We start from the raw sequence: 17,034 nt of genomic DNA, 5'->3' as shown, positions 1-17,034 counted from the left end.
GATAGTGGCCATGCTGAAAGACCCAGCCACGTCTCATCTTCAATGCCCTTGCTGACGGAAGGAGATTTTCACTCAAAATCTCTCGATACATGGCCCCATTCATTCTTTCCTTTACACAGATCAGTCGTCCTGGTCCCTTTGCAGAAAAACAGCCGCAAAGCATGATTTTTCCACCCCCATGTTTCACAGTGGGTATGGTGCAATTCTGTATTCTTTTTCCTCCAAACAAGAGAACCTGTGTTTCTACCAAAAAGTTCTATTTTGGTTTAATCTGATCATAACACATTCTCCCAGTCCTCTTCTGGATCATCCAAATGCCCTCTAGTGAACCGCAGACAGGCCTGGACGTGTACTTTCTTCAGCAGGGGGACACGTCTGGCAGTGCAGGATTTGAGTCCCTGGTGGCGCATTGTGTTACTGATAGTAGCCTTTGTTACTGTGGTCCCAGCTCTCTGTAGGTCATTCACTAGGTCCCCCCGTGTGGTTCTGGGATTTTTGCTCCCCATTCTTGTTATCATTTTGACGCCACGGGGTGAGGAGGGAGTTGAAAGTCCGTGTTGCCCAACGACAGCCCCAAAACATCACTGCTCTTGAGGAGATCTGCATGGAGGAATGGGCCAAAATACCAGCAACAGTGTGTGAAAAGCTTGTGAAGAGTTACAGAAAACGTTTGGCCTCCGTTATTGACAACAAAAGGTACATAAAAAAGTATTGAGATGAACTTTTGGTTTAGACCAAATACTTATTTTCCACCATGATTTGCAAATAAATTATTTAAAAATCAAACAATGTGACTTTCTGGGTGTTTTTCCACATTCTGTTCTCATGGTTGAGGATTACCAATGTTGACAATTACAGGCCTCTCTAATATTTTCAAGTGGGAGAACTTGCACAATTAGTGGTTGACTAAATACTTATTTGCCCCACTGCATGTTAATCTGTGGGGAGCAGGTGCGCGAGACTGAACAGACTTGGGTCCGGCGGCTGGATTTATGTCAAACGTTAATGCGAAGCACACTGTTACACACGTGCACACATGTAGCACACTGCTACGCATTCTCTTGTCTTTGCCATATATTGCTGTCTCTATTCTGAGCGAGCAATAATGGATTTTGAGCACAGAAAACACCCCTTCTTCTCTCGCTAAATTTCTGCACACCTGTGCTGCCTCTATTCTGAGCCAGCAAAAATGGATTTTTAGCACACCTCCTGGTCTCGCGAAATTTCTCGACTCCTGCGCTCGTCAGTTTCTTTTCTCTGCTCGCTCAGTTGAGCACACGCTCACGAAGCCACCCAATCAGAGAGCTAGAGGAAGTAAACTGGTTGGCTGTTTGCTCTCCGCTCGCTCTCTCAATATAACGCCTTATTGATAGTGACCATAGCTGGAGGAGAGCGAGCCTTCAATAAAATGAAAATAATTTTTTTTAAAAACTACCTACGCTCCACCATATCACAAGGCAGGCTTAACAGCCAAGCCATGCGCTCCATTAAGCGTTGGATTTAACTAATGTTATAAATGACTTTGCTGTCAAAAAAATCTAGGTGCATCACTGTTTGAGGGCTTGATAACCCCAGGGATGTGGAGGGGGCAGGCACAGGATGTTTAGCTCTATTGTTTTGTTGCTTACCAGGCAGGCATAGCACTCTCAGTTGTATTGTATTGTAGCCTACATGGGACAATCACATTACGGTCTGTTAGATTTAACTGTCCATCTCAAATAATTGTCATTGTCATTTTCCCACCAAAATGTCATGTGACTCGTTACAGGAGTGCTGTCAGCATTGCTGCAGAGATCGAAGAGGTGGGGGTTCAGCCTGTTAATGCACAGACCATACGCCACATTCTACATCAAATTGGTGTGCATGGCTGTCACCCCAGGAGGAAACCTCTTCTGAAGACAGTACACAAGAAAGCCCGCAAACAGTTTGCTGAAGATATGTCAACAAAGCACATGGATTACTGGAACAATGGTCTGATGAGACGGGCGGGCTTTCTTGTGTACAGTCATCAGAAGAGGCTTCCTCCTGGGGTGACAGCCATGCACACCAATTTGATGTAGAGTGCGGCGTATGGTCTGAGCACTAACAGTCTGACCCCCCACCTCTTCGATCTCTGCAGCAATGCTGACAGCACTCCTGTAACGAGTCAGATGACATTTTGGAGGGAAAATGACAAGCAGTACTCAATTTGGACATTTAGGGATGTACGTAGTTTCTAAGGGGTGTTCAAACTTTTGTTGCCAGGGGTTTAGATATCAATGACTATATTTTGAGTGATTTTGAGGGGAAAATAAATGAACTCTATTATATAAGCTGCACACAGACTACTTTTCATTGTGTCAAAGTGTCATTTTTTCCGTGTTGTCCCATGAAAAGATATACTTAAATATCTGCAGAAATGCGAGGGGTGTTCTCACTTTTGTGATACACTGTAAGTCGCACCCCTGGCCCAACTATGAAGAAAACTACGACTTATTGTACGAAAAACACGTCAAGGTTTTTTCACTCGTTAGAATAAAAATGCAGAGTCATATCTCTGTCACACCAGTGTTGCCAATGGACAAGAAATTCAGCTGATGTGTCTCTAACTGGCCGCTCAAAAGAGTCTTGCTATGACATCTAGCACGTGGCGACAAACTCTGGAAATCTCTGGAGTGGTCACATCTGACAAACTGACCTTTGACTGACTTCAACCCCTCTTCGTTGACCCACTTTAAATGATCCTCAGGGGCACTTGCCAGTGGCTCCTACTCGTCCGCCTTTGCAGTCGCTCAATCCCGGATTGACCCGTAAACCATCATTATTGGCACGTTGAACTGATCTGGAACCAGCCCAATCCTTCTTTAATTGAAAGCACAAGGGTGACGATCTTCCATTCGGACAACAGAAAACAAAACTTGCATGTGTGTAGAAGGGGAGTGCTAGATCAAGGGGGCGGGAAGCTCATAAGTAACAGACTGAAAGCATTCTTTTCTGCTAATAAAGTTGTTGTAAATTAGAACCACTTGGTGGTGCTCCTAAAAAAAGCAGTCGGGTAAGGAATGTGACTCCTCAGCTGGAAAACTGACAAAAGCAGACCCCCTCTGCATCACCACATCCTTTGACCCTCCACCCCAACTCCGCCTTGCACACAAGCGGAAATAAAATCACTTAAAAGAAATATAAACAGAAAATCATCAACTCCTGCTGAAGGCTAAGTTCATTTTTCCATCCCCTTGGTACATTGCTGACGCAGCAGAGCCCAGGCGCGGACCCGAAGAAACCCACAACACCCACTCGCAAGCCTGCCCCTACTCTAAGTGCATATACTGTAGGTTTGCACTGAATCAACTTGTAATGCAGGAAGTGGTTTAGCAAGTTCTCAGGTTTTGGTTGTTTACTTCACCGCAATATTTAATCTCTTGAGAGAACTCACAATGTTTTTTCTCTCTCACTCTTTTTCTAACACCCCCCACCCACCATACGTTCCTGCACACACACACACACACACACACACAAAAGAAAAGGAATAGGAATTCTGCACACATGGAAATCATGGGCGAGGATTCCAGATGACTCCTTTAACAAGGGATTATATTCATAAGCGGATTTTAGGGGGGGCAGCCCCTCCGGTGGCCGAAAAGTGTCATTGCATGTAATTCACTTGCCTATATATATATACAGTGTATATAAAAGTTGTAAAGCAATAAAACTGCAACAAAAATGAAATGAACAAAAAAAAAAAAAAAATTATAATGGTTCAAAATTATTTTTGAGCACCTTAGACAGTCATTTGCTTTGCATGTAACCCCCCCCAAAAAAAAAAACTATTAGAAAAAAATATTTTTTTTAAATGATTTTTTTTTTTTTTGATTGAAAATTTGTTTTTGTTTATTTGTTTTTTGTTTTTTTGTATTTCTTTAGCACTCTCAGTTGTATTGTATTGTAGCCTACATGGGACAATAGATGGAAATTGTTTATATTGTGTCACATCACATTACGGTCTGTTAAATTTAACTGTCTATCTAACTATCTCAAATTAAATAATTTAAAAACTATTTTAAAAAATGTTAGTTTTTTCTTTGATTGAAAATATGTTTTTTTGATTGAAGCAACTTTTTGGGGATTGTATGATCTAGACACAAATGTCCTAATCATAATATGGCCCAAACACAAAAAGGATTGCTTCAGTCAAAGAAAACTTTTTCAATGAAAAATTAAGTATTCAAATGCTAAATTTCCAATCTGAAATATTATTTCGCATTAAAAAACTTGTTTTTGATTGTTTTTGATTATTTTGTTGCTTAGCAGGCAGGCATAGCTCTCTCAGTTGTATTGTATTGTAGCCTACATGGGACAATTGATGGAAATTGTTTTATATTGTGTCACATCACATTACGGTCTGTTGAATTTAACTGTCTATCTAACTATCTCAAATTAAATAATTAAAAAAAAAATTGTTTTAAATGATTTTTTTTTTCTTTGATTGAAAATATGTTTTTTGATTGAAGCAACTTTTTGGGGATTGTATGACCTAGACACAAATGTCCTAATCATAATATGGCCCAAACACAAAAAGGATTGCTTCAATCAAACAAAACATTTTCAATGAAAAATTAAGTGTTCAAATGCAAAATTTCCAATCTAAAATATTTTTTCGCATTCAAAAACCTGCTTTTGATTGTTTTGTTGCTTAGCAGGCAGGCATAGCACTCTCACTTGTATTGTATTGTAGCCTACATGGGACAATAGATGGAAATTGTTTATATTGTGTCACATCACATTACAGTCTGTTAAATTTAACTATCTATCTAACTATCTCAAATTAAATAATTTTAAAAATAATTTTTTTTAAATGATTTTTTTTTTCTTTGATTGAAAATATGTTTTTTGATTGAAGCAACTTTTTGGGGATTGTATGATCTAGACACAAATGTCCTAATCATAATATGGCCCAAACACAAAAAGGATTGCTTCAGTCAAAGAAAACTTTTTCAATGAAAAATTAAGTATTCAAATGCTAAATTTCCAATCTGAAATATTATTTCGCATTCAAAAACTTGTTTTTGATTGTTTTTGATTATTTTATTGCTTAGCAGGCAGGCATAGCTCTCTCAGTTGTATTGTATTGTAGCCTACATGGGACAATTGATGGAAACTGTTTATATTGTGTCACATCACATTACGGTCTGTTGAATTTAACTGTCTATCTAACTATCTCAAATTAAATAATTTAAAAAAAATTGTTTTAAATGATTTTTTTTTTCTTTGATTGAAAATATGTTTTTTGATTGAAGCAACTTTTTGGGGATTGTATGACCTAGACACAAATGTCCTAATCATAATATGGCCCAAACACAAAAAGGATTGCTTCAATCAAACAAAACATTTTCAATGAAAAATTAAGTGTTCAAATGCAAAATTTCCAATCTAAAATATTTTTTCGCATTCAAAAACCTGCTTTTGATTGTTTTGTTGCTTAGCAGGCAGGCATAGCACTCTCACTTGTATTGTATTGTAGCCTACATGGGACAATAGATGGAAATTGTTTATATTGTGTCACATCACATTACAGTCTGTTAAATTTAACTATCTATCTAACTATCTCAAATTAAATAATTTTAAAAATAATTTTTTTTAAATGATTTTTTTTTTCTTTGATTGAAAATATGTTTTTTGATTGAAGCAACTTTTTGGGGATTGTATGATCTAGACACAAATGTCCTAATCATAATATGGCCCAAACACAAAAAGGATTGCTTCAGTCAAAGAAAACTTTTTCAATGAAAAATTAAGTATTCAAATGCTAAATTTCCAATCTGAAATATTATTTCGCATTCAAAAACTTGTTTTTGATTGTTTTTGATTATTTTATTGCTTAGCAGGCAGGCATAGCTCTCTCAGTTGTATTGTATTGTAGCCTACATGGGACAATTGATGGAAACTGTTTATATTGTGTCACATCACATTACGGTCTGTTGAATTTAACTGTCTATCTAACTATCTCAAATTAAATAATTTAAAAAAAATTGTTTTAAATGATTTTTTTTTTCTTTGATTGAAAATATGTTTTTTGATTGAAGCAACTTTTTGGGGATTGTATGATCTAGACACAAATGTCCTAATCATAATATGGCCCAAACACAAAAAGGATTGCTTCAATCAAACAAAACATTTTCAATGAAAAATTAAGTGTTCAAATGCAAAATTTCCAATCTAAAATATTTTTTCGCATTCAAAAACTTGCTTTTGATTGTTTTGTTGCTTACCAGGCAGGCATAGCACTCTCAGTTGTATTGTATTGTAGCCTACATGGGACAATAGATGGAAATTGTTTATATTGTGTCACATCACATTACAGTCTGTTAAATTTAACTGTCTATCTAACTATCTCAAATTAAATAATTTAAAAAATAATTTTTTTTTAATGATTTTTTTTTTCTTTGATTGAAAATATGTTTTTTGATTGAAGCAACTTTTTGGGGATTGTATGATCTAGACACAAATGTCCTAATCATAATATGGCCCAAACACAAAAAGGATTGCTTCAGTCAAAGAAAACTTTTTCAATGAAAAATTAAGTATTCAAATGCTAAATTTCCAATCTGAAATATTATTTCGCATTCAAAAACTTGTTTTTGATTGTTTTTGATTATTTTGTTGCTTAGCAGGCAGGCATAGCTCTCTCAGTTGTATTGTATTGTAGCCTACATGGGACAATTGATGGAAATTGTTTATATTGTGTCACATCACATTACGGTCTGTTGAATTTAACTGTCTATCTAACTATCTCAAATTAAATAATTTAAAAAAAATTTGTTTTAAATGATTTTTTTTTTTCTTTGATTGAAAATATGTTTTTTGATTGAAGCAACTTTTTGGGGATTGTATGATCTAGACACAAATGTCCTAATCATAATATGGCCCAAACACAAAAAGGATTGCTTCAATCAAAGAAAACATTTTCAATGAAAAATTAAGTGTTCAAATGCAAAATTTCCAATCTAAAATATTTTTTCGCATTCAAAAACTTGCTTTTGATTGTTTTGTTGCTTAGCAGGCAGGTATAGCACTCTCAGTTGTATTGTATTGTAGCCTACATGGGACAATAGATGGAAATTGTTTATATTGTGTCACATCACATTACAGTCTGTTAAATTTAACTGTCTATCTAACTATCTCAAATTAAATAATTAAAAAAATATTTTTTTTTAAATGATTTTTTTTTTTCTTTGATTGAAAATATGTTTTTTGATTGAAGCAACTTTTTGGGGATTGTATGATCTAGACACAAATGTCCTAATCATAATATAGCCCGAACATAAAAAGGATTGCTTCAGTCAAAGAAAACTTTTTCAATGAAAAATTAAGTGTTCAAATGCAAATTTTCCAATCTAAAATATTTTTTCGCATTCATAAACTTTTTTTTTGATAGAAATTTTTCTTTTTTTTGATTGAAGTGATTTTCTTTTTGAAAATCTATATTTTTCTTTAGGAACTTATTTTTTGATTGAATAATAAAGACAAAAATGTCCTTAGCATAAAATGTGGCCCAAACAAAACGCAACAGTACTTAAAAAAAAATCAAAGAAAAATAGCTTTCACATGCATTTTTTTTTTTTTAGTTTTTTGAGTTTCAAATTTATTGTAACACTTTTTTTTTTTTTAATTGAAGCAACATTTTTTGTTGTTGAAAATATATTTTTTGATTAAAGCATTTTTTGTTTTTTTATTGAAGCAACTTTTTTTTGATTGAATAATAAAGACACAAATCTACCTCCATATGGCTCCGCCCAGGGGATACAATTTTTCACCTGGGTAACAACATTGGCACGACACCGGCGAGCGTACCATATTCAATGGATGACGATCTTGGCGAAAAATATTGCCTAAGCAGACTGATTTAGAATTCCCCTCAAGAATGACGGGAAACAAAAAAACGCTCATTGTCAACTTATGATTATAAATATTCTTGTAAGTTAATTTTATTGCTGACTCTGCGTTTCGGGGTCACCAACATGTTGTGCCACCCCGCCCCAAAAGTCAAACTCCGCCTATGATTATATACGTCTTTGAACGCCGAATGCATCGAAAGTATGGGAAAATCTGGCTGCTATTGAAAGGTATGGACGTCCATCGTTGCCAATGATACAGAAACATAATTATTCTCTAACAAGTTATGATCCAGTTGGCCCGGATATGAAATTGAAGTGTAAATCCCAATTTCCCAAAATACGCTAAGAATCTACACAGAGAACCCTTGGAATGCTGATGAACAACAAGACTTGCTATAATCCATCAGACTAAACAGGACCAGACGCAGCTAAAAATAGAGCAATGGATTATTACTAAACAAGACGCAGGTGACGCAGGGCCATAACAGGAACAAAGCAGTGCTTTCAAAGTAAAAGAAAAATAAGAAGCATACATTGTAACAGACATTTACAGCGCGGCTTTGACAAAATTTAATGAAGCAAATCAGTGCATGTTGCATGTTACAGCTCGCTTGCATACATATGTTTACAAGAATCAAGAAAAAACTGTTTTCTGTAGTGGACCAGAGGTTCTTAACCTGGTTTTGATCCCAGCCCAGGAGTTCGGTGAGTTTAAGGGGTTTGGCGGAGGGCCCTATTTTTGTACACTGGCTAAATCCACCAATTTACAGGATTGTTCAATTTCTTTTAACTGCTAGCTCTCTGTATAATAAGATGAGAAACTGGTTTGCTCAGTGGAAGGTAGATTCGTACTAGGTATAGGGAAGCATGGAGTTCACCTATGGAGGAAGCAGGACCGGCCCAACCTATACGCAGACTATGCAGCTGCTTAGGGCCCCTGACCACTAGGGGGCCCCCAATCTGGCAATTGTTTAATTTATATTATGTTTTGTTTACTGCAGTTTGCTTTATTTGACTTTTGTGAGTTTTGATACTTGATTACAAGCTTAAAAAAATAAAAGTTCTTCCTTAACTTCTTTCCTCTTTTAGAAAAAGGTTTGGCGCTATCTACTGTAAGTACTGACAATCATTTGGGGTGAGAAGTTTGAAGTATGCAGTGCAACACAATCTGATTAATATACAAAATATGGACGTATGGGTTGGATTGCATGTATGGGTTTCACAGTACGCTGTGACGAAACGGTGGGCCAAAAATATGGGCCCCTTTGCATTTTTTTGCTTAGGGCCCCCAAATGGCCTGGGTCGGCCCTGGGAGGAAGTACAAAAGCAGTCAGCGTGGAGTAAAATTTTGCCTTATTTTAAAACGTGACAAAATTTGAAAAAGAATTCGCCTAGTTATTTATTATCTTTCTAGCTTAGATACAGTGCAATGAAAAAGTATCTGAACCTTTTGGAATTTCTCACATTTCTGCATGAAATCACCATCAAATGTGATCTGATCACTGTCAAAATCACACAGACGAAAAAACAGTGTCTGCTTGAACTAAAACCACTCAAACACACATTGGGGAGAACAAGTATTTCATACACTGCCAATGGGAAAACCCATTGGCAGTGTATCAAATACTTGTTCTCCCCACTGTATATAGGTCTTCATATTTTAATGAGATTAGCATGCAAACAATGACAGAAGGGGGAAAAATAAGTAAGTGAACCATCACATTTAACATTTTGTTGCCCCCCCCTTTGACAGCAATAACTTCAACCAGACGGTTCCTGTAGCAGCAGATCAGTCTGGCACATCGATCAGGACTAATCTTGGCCTATTCTTCTCTACAAAACTGCTGTAGTTCATTCAGATTCCTGGGATGTCTGCCATGAATCGCTGTCTTCAGGTCATGCTACAGCATCTCAATGGGGTTCAAGTCTGGACTTTGACTTGGCCACTCCAGAACGTGTATTTTGTTTTTCTGAAACCATTGTGAAGTCGATTTACTTCTGTGTTTTGGATCAATGTCTTGTTGCAGCATCCATCCTCTTTATCGCTTCAACTGACTGACAAACGGCCTCATGTTTTCCTGTAAAACATCCTGATAAATTTTTGTATTCATTCTTCCATTAATGATTGCAAGTTGTCCAGGTTCAGAGGAAGCAAAACAGCCCCAAATCATGATGCTCCCTCCACCATGCTTCACAATGGCGATGAGGTGTTGATGTTGGTGATCTGTTCCATTTTTCCTCCACACATGACCTTGTGTTTTACTCCCAAACAATTCAACTTAGGTTTCATCAGTCCACAAAATATTTTGCCAAAACTTCTGTGGAGTTTCCAAGTGCCTTTTTGCGAACATTAAATGAGCAAAAATGTTTTTTCTTTTTTTTTTGACAGCAGTGGCTTTTTCCGTGGAGTCCTCCCATGAACACCATTCTTGGCCATAGTTTTACATATAGTTGATGTGTGCACAGAGATATTGGACCGTGCCAGTGATTTCTGTAAGTCTTTAGCAGACACTCTAGGGTTCTTTTTTACCTCTCTGAGTATTCTGCGCTGAACTCTTGTCGTCATCTTTGGTGGACGGCCACTCTTTGGGAGAGAAGCAACAGTGCCAAACTCTATTATCATTTGTTGACAACTTCTCTGACTGTCGATTGACGAACATCCAGACTTTCAGAGATGGTTTTGTGTCCTTTCTCAGCTTTATACAAATCAACAATCCTTGATCGCAGGTCTTCAGACAGCTCTTTCGATCGAGCAATGGTGCACATCAGACAATACTTTTCATCAAGACAATTCTTACCAGGTGTGTGTTTTATTGTGGGCAGGGCAGCTTTAAACCACTCATCAGTGATTGAGCACACACCAGATCTAAACTGTTTGGTAAAAATTGGTTTCAGTTGCTCTTTAGGTCTCCTTAGGCAGAGGGTTCACTTACTTATTTTTCCCCTTTCTATCATTGTTTGTATGCTATCCTCATTATAATATGAAAACTTATAAATGTTTGGACGGTTTTAGTTAAAGCAGACACTGTTTTTACATCTGTGTGATTTTGACAAAGATCAGATTACATTTGATTGTGATTTTATGCAGAAATGTGAGAAATTCCAAAAGGTTCAGATACTTTTTCGTACCACTGTTTACAAGGTTTAGAATTTAATTGCTTTGTTATCTAACGCTAAAGTGTTCAGTGAATGCATATGAGAAACTCGTGGGGTTTGGTACATTTAGCAAGGTTGAGAACCAGTGTACTAGATATTTGTGGGGCCAGCATTGGAGATCGCTGATGACTGTAATAATCAGTAAAACTGAACAGCTAATGCATTTTTAGGAATAGACGGCTCACAAATGATTAACGTGCTTGCTGAATTTATCACTTGTTGGCTGAGCACATATTAGAGACAAGTACTGTATTTGTACAAAAACAAAAAATGTCATTTGTCAATCATATGCAACCCTTTAACAAGAAAAGCAATAAAATCGGTTGGAGACAGCTTCATTCTTCTCGCTGGTGGTTGGAAATGGAGGCGATCCAAATGGCAGCAATGCTCTGTGTGGTTTTGTACTGATGCATTTTGTTATGCTTGGGCTTTCCACTAAGAGAAAACCATTGAATACAAAAAAGGGTCCAAATGGAAGAGGAGCTTGTGTTGCACCTGCCTGTGTGTGTTTAAGATTTTTTTTGGGGGGGGGGAGGGGGGTTGTCTTATTAACGTTGTTAATAAACGACGTTTGAGTATAATGGCGTTTCTAACAGCGTTATTTTTTTCAGGAGTGAGTAATCTAATTATTTACTTTTCCCATCTTTGCAACACCTTTACCGTTACTGAGGATGTGAAGGCCACGTTACTACAATTTGGTTGAATGAAGTGCAAGTTGTCTGATTTTGTTATGCATCTGCCTGCCTGTCTGCCTACTTGCCCTGGAGCGTGCAGAGCGGGAGGGGGAGGAGGGAAGGGGTGGTGATGCCGTTGCAAACGCGATGATGTTTGGATAGGTGGGTCGGAGCGTTAGCACAGCATTCGCGTTCTCGTTAGCATTAGCATTTAGCGTGGCGAGCGTCATCTTAAATTCTCGGGTAAATTTTTTTTTTTTTTACATACAGTTTGTGGTGTCCAGGTGGGTACAATTAATTGAAAATAATGTACTGTTTTCCTGCTTACTGTGCATTATCATTACCAATTTGGGATTGTACTTGTAGATGCTACAATATAATATACAGTGCTGCTCGAAAGTTTGTGAACCCCACAGCGATGGTCAGATTTTTTGTAAAAAAAACTAAAATAACCTTATTAAATGTTAAGTTATACCCAAATCCACAATACTGACATTCCAAATAATGGACTGAAACAAAAGAAATAGTTATATTGTCATTCTTTATTTAACAAAAGTGGTTGATTTAAGAAAAACTCAGATATCAAATGTGCAAAAGTATGTGAACCCCTTCAGTTAATAGGATATTGCGCCTCCTTTTGCAGAGATTACCTCAACCAAACGGTTTCTGTAGTGACTAATCAGCCTCTCACATCTACTTTGGGGGATTTTTGCCCATTCTTCCTTGCAGAACGCAGTCAGTTGAGAGAGGTTTGATGGGCGTCTGGCATGAACTGCTCGCTTCAGGTCCCGCCACAGCATTTCAATGGGATTTAGGTCAGGACTTTGACTGGGCCAGTCCAGAACACGAATCTTCTTCTTTTTCAGCCATTCCTTGGTTGTATTGCTGGAATGCTTTGGATCATTATCATGTTGCATGATCCACCTTCTGCCAAGCTTTAACTTCAAAACAGATGGCGTCAGGTTATGTTCTAGGATTTGACATTTTCCTCAGAATTCATGATTCCCTGGACTATGTGGAGTTGTCAGGGTCCTGAGGATGAAAAGCAAGCCCAGATCTTGACATTCCCACCTCCATGCTTCACTGTTGGGAGAAGGTTCTTTTGGTGGTATGCAGTGTTGACTTTTCGCCAGACATGGCGGTTTTGGTTGTGACCAAACAGTTCAATTTTGCACCTACATCAGTTGATGAAAACTCTTTTTAATTTAGTCTCGACAACACAACTGTTAAAAAAACAAAAAAACTACTGAATTGATTGATTAGGAAATCAGGTTGAAATAATAGAAAATTCCAAAATGTTGAGGGGGTTCACAAACTTTTGAGCAGCACTGTATATATATATATATATACATTTTTTTTTTTTTTATTAACAAAAATAGTCACTTGCACAAAACAGAGCCTCACCTGCATATTGAAAAAATATATCTATATATATATTAGGGGTGTGACGATACACACAAGTCACGGTTCAGTATCTACCTCGGTACGGGGCTCAGGGTTCAGTGCGGGTTCAGCATAACAGGAAAAACAAAAAGGCTTTTTTCCTCAAAGCATTTGAAAGTTAAAGTTTAATGCCGTTACACTCTTGAATTAGTGAAATAAAAAAAATAAAAAATAAAAAAAATTCAAAAGTGTGAGCTACGTTTTCTTTTTTGGGGGGGGGGGCGGGATAAAAAAAAACTTCAATTAAATCAGTTAAGAGAAACATCTTTTATGTGAAAGATGTAAAATGTGTAATGTAATAACGTGTAGAACCTGAAAAGTAATGACAATTACTTTGCTGAGTAACTAATTACTCTTACAATGAGGTAACCGAGTTACTAACTTAATTTTTGGGAGAAGTAATTTGTAACTGTAGCAAATTACTTTTTAAAGTAAAATTAACAACACTGCCTATAGCAATATAAATCTTTAAATGGTGGTCCACTAAGATTTAAAAAAATAAATAAATACAAATAACACATTACACATTCTATATATTTTGTACTGATTTGACAGAAATGAATTGTGGAACATCCTGTCATCATTGATCTTTTTAAAAAAAAAAATAATAATAATTGTAATATTAAATCAAATTTTCAATATTATTTTACAAAAGTGGGTACCATATTAAAGTTTGGTAAAGGGGCAGAATAATTCCTGGTAACAATACAGTGACTGACATCTCTAGTACTCACCGAACCGCTTGTAGCCAAACGACTGCACCTCCTCCTCTTCTGCAAAGTCGTCTAAAGGTGAAACACAAAAAAATAAATGTGTTGTTTAGAGTAAAGTTTACAATAGCACAGTTTAGGTGTGTTCCAAGACTTGTCTACTGTTTTTGGTAGAATGTATTAAAATCTGTTTCTCAAGAAGTATCCCTTAGGCCCCGAAGGACTGTACACACACACTTCACAATGTTGTTATTTTGCAATTTATCAGGAAGCATCATACACCACAGGTTTATAATAATACTGTATTAACTTTGTCTAGTTTATGCGCAAATATTTTCATTTTGACAAAAGGAGTGCGTCGGTGCCGAAGTGAAGATATCAGTTGTAGGTGCCACTCATAAGCGGATTTTAAGAGGGGGCTAGGCCCCCCTGGTGGCCGAAAAGTGTCATTGCATGTAATTGACCTTCTTATATATATAAAAGTTTTAAAGCAATAAAACTGCAACACAAATGAATGTAATGAACAAAAAAAATATTTTTATAATGGGTCAAAATTATTTTTCGAACAGATCATGTGACTAGCAACTTAGACGGTCATTTGCTTTGCATATAATTAAAATAATAATAATAATAATAATAAAGGAGGGCAATTTTATTTTTCAAATTATTTTTTTCTTTGATTGAACTTTTTTGGGGGTTGGTTGAATGATTTAGACAGAATTGTCTTACCCAGAATATGGCCCAAACACAAAAAGGATTGCTTCAATCAAAGAATTCTTTTTTTAATGAAAAATTAAGTGTTCCAATGGAAATTTTTCAATCTCAAATATTTTTTTCACATTCAAAAACTTTTTCTATGATTGAAATTTCTCTTTTTTTTTGAATGAAGTGGTTGTTCTTTTTGAAAATATATATATTTTGGAAGCAACTTATTTTTTTTATTGAATAATAAAGACAAAAATGTCCTATAGCCAAAATGTGGCCCAAACACAAATCAACATTACTTCAATCAAAAAAGTTGCTTCAATCAAAATTAAAAAAAATAAATAAATAAAAATAATAAAAAAATAAAAATGAAAAAAAATTTAATTTTTTTTTTTTTTTTTTAGTTTCAAATTTATTTTTGAATTCAAACACTTTTTTTTTTTTTTTTGGTTGAAAATATATATTTTGATTGAACATTGAGCAACTTTATTTTGGATTGAATAATAAAGACACAAATCTACCTCCAGATTGCTCTGCCCAGGGATAAAATTTTTGACTGGGGTAACTGCATTGGCACGACACCGGTGGGCAAACCACATTCAATGGATGACAATCTTGGCGAAAAGTATTGACTAAGCAGCCTGATTTAGAATTCCCCTCAAGAATGATGGGAAACAAAAAACGCTCATTGTCAACTTATTATTATGAATATTCTTGTAAGTTAATTTTATTGCTGACACTGTTTCGGGGTCATCAACATGTTGTGTGCCCCCCCTGCCCCAAAAGTCAAAATCCTCCTATGGTGCCACTGATAAGATTTTGAAGGGGTTTGAAATTATACAATCTGTTATCCTAATACTGTAACAGCATGACTGCTTAGGCAATTTTCAAAACTTTATTTCCATTTTTTTTTTTTTTAATTAAAGCTAATAATAAAAATAATTTACGCTAAAACACAGTTTAATTTATTTATCGATTACCAATACATTGTGACAGTAAGTCTAAATTAATTACGTCGTCGCAGTGTGCTTGTTGCTAGGGAGAAATAATGGAGCTCAATCATTACTGCCACAGGAACTATAAAATTTGTCCTCCAAAAACAACATTACAATTAGTATTATGAGGCATTTTTATTGCAGTTTAATGATTACTGTTTTTCCTCCTAAAATTTTTTTAGTTTGACCACTTGTCGCTAGGCAGAATTTATGGGTCTCAATCACAAATGCCCTGTGAAGATGGAAAAAAGTCTGAGGTAAAAAAAAAAAAAAAAAAACTCTACAAATGTATATTAGATATGAATCATTTAAATAAAACTACTCTGTTTTCATTAAAAAAAAAAAAAAAGTGTGATGATTTTTTCCCATCTGCTTGTTAATAGACAGAATTCATGGATCTTAGACAGAACGTCCTCACTTCAACAGCAAAAAATGAATGGTGATAAACTTTGTATCAAGAAAGTTGTAATGCATACTTAATAGTAGATCGAAAAACTAATAACTTCTCATCATAACTAGTTGACACCGTGCATGTTTCGCTTTGTCTTTTGTGCCTAACACACCCGCACACACACACACGGTGCTCTAAGTGAAAGCAGATGTGAGACGAGAGTTGTTGCCTACGCATTCCACAGGTCGCACAGTGTGGCCAAACAAAACTGGTACCTCCAATGCACCTCACACAATACCATATAAATAGTATGTACATCATACAGTATACTGTATTATGATCTTACCTTTCATCATGCTTCTTTGTTGTCTCTCCCATCCACTTACTGCATCGCTCTGGCTCCAGGAAAATCCACTTTTTCTTTTATTTTACAGGACTTACTCCATCACATGCACAACTCCATCCGTCACGCTCAACTTGTCGCTACAAAACCTGCATGAGTGCAACCAAGAAGCAGTTGCTGTTTTTTGAAATACTGAATGTGCAGTAAAAAACTTGTTTGAGGGAAGGTGTGTGAGGGAAAGAAGGCAAAGAAAGAAAAGAGGGGAGTGAGAGGCAAGAGAGAGGAAGTGCTGGAAAAGCCTGCGAGGCTGTTTGGAGAAAGAAACCACGTGTTTGCACATCTGGCTGCACCGTCTTGCATGAGCACCCACCCCCTTGTGTCTATGTGTCACAAAACAAAGAGCATTTTCATTCATGATGAATTATTATAAAAATGCACAATATATTTTAAAAGGGAAAAGTAAATGTGTTCGGGTGAGGAGATGAATTAATAGTTCCAATGACACCAAAGTTATTTCAAACTCATTGGGTGCATAAAGGCGCTTTCACACTAGACCAACAGGACCATCGTTCGGTTGGAGAGCTACAGTGATATGAAAAGTATCCAAACCTTTTGGAATTTCTCACATTTCTGCATAAAATCCATCAAATTTGATCTGATCCTTGTCAAAATCACACAGATGAAAATACAGTGTCAGATTTAACTAAAACCACCCAAACATTTATAGGTTTTCATATTTTACC

General features: G+C 36.2%; 1 protein-coding gene across 1 annotated transcript in view; it reads right to left on the bottom strand.

Moving 5' to 3' along the window:
• colec12 (collectin sub-family member 12) overlaps nucleotides 1-16,576 on the bottom strand; it is a 51,580-nt gene extending 35,004 nt beyond the window's left edge. The window contains exons 1-2 of the mRNA XM_057857131.1: nucleotides 16,295-16,576; nucleotides 13,882-13,932 (exon numbers count right to left, since the gene is read on the bottom strand). Of these exons, the coding sequence (XP_057713114.1) occupies nucleotides 13,882-13,932; nucleotides 16,295-16,304 (61 nt within the window). The 5' untranslated portion in view covers nucleotides 16,305-16,576. The remainder of the gene's footprint in view (nucleotides 1-13,881; nucleotides 13,933-16,294) is intronic.
• Nucleotides 16,577-17,034: the final 458 nt, after the last annotated feature.

This window comes from Corythoichthys intestinalis, chromosome 14 (genome assembly GCF_030265065.1).
Source record: "Corythoichthys intestinalis isolate RoL2023-P3 chromosome 14, ASM3026506v1, whole genome shotgun sequence".
Classification (NCBI taxonomy): domain Eukaryota; kingdom Metazoa; phylum Chordata; class Actinopteri; order Syngnathiformes; family Syngnathidae; genus Corythoichthys; species Corythoichthys intestinalis.
This window is presented reverse-complemented; position numbering and strand designations above follow the sequence as displayed.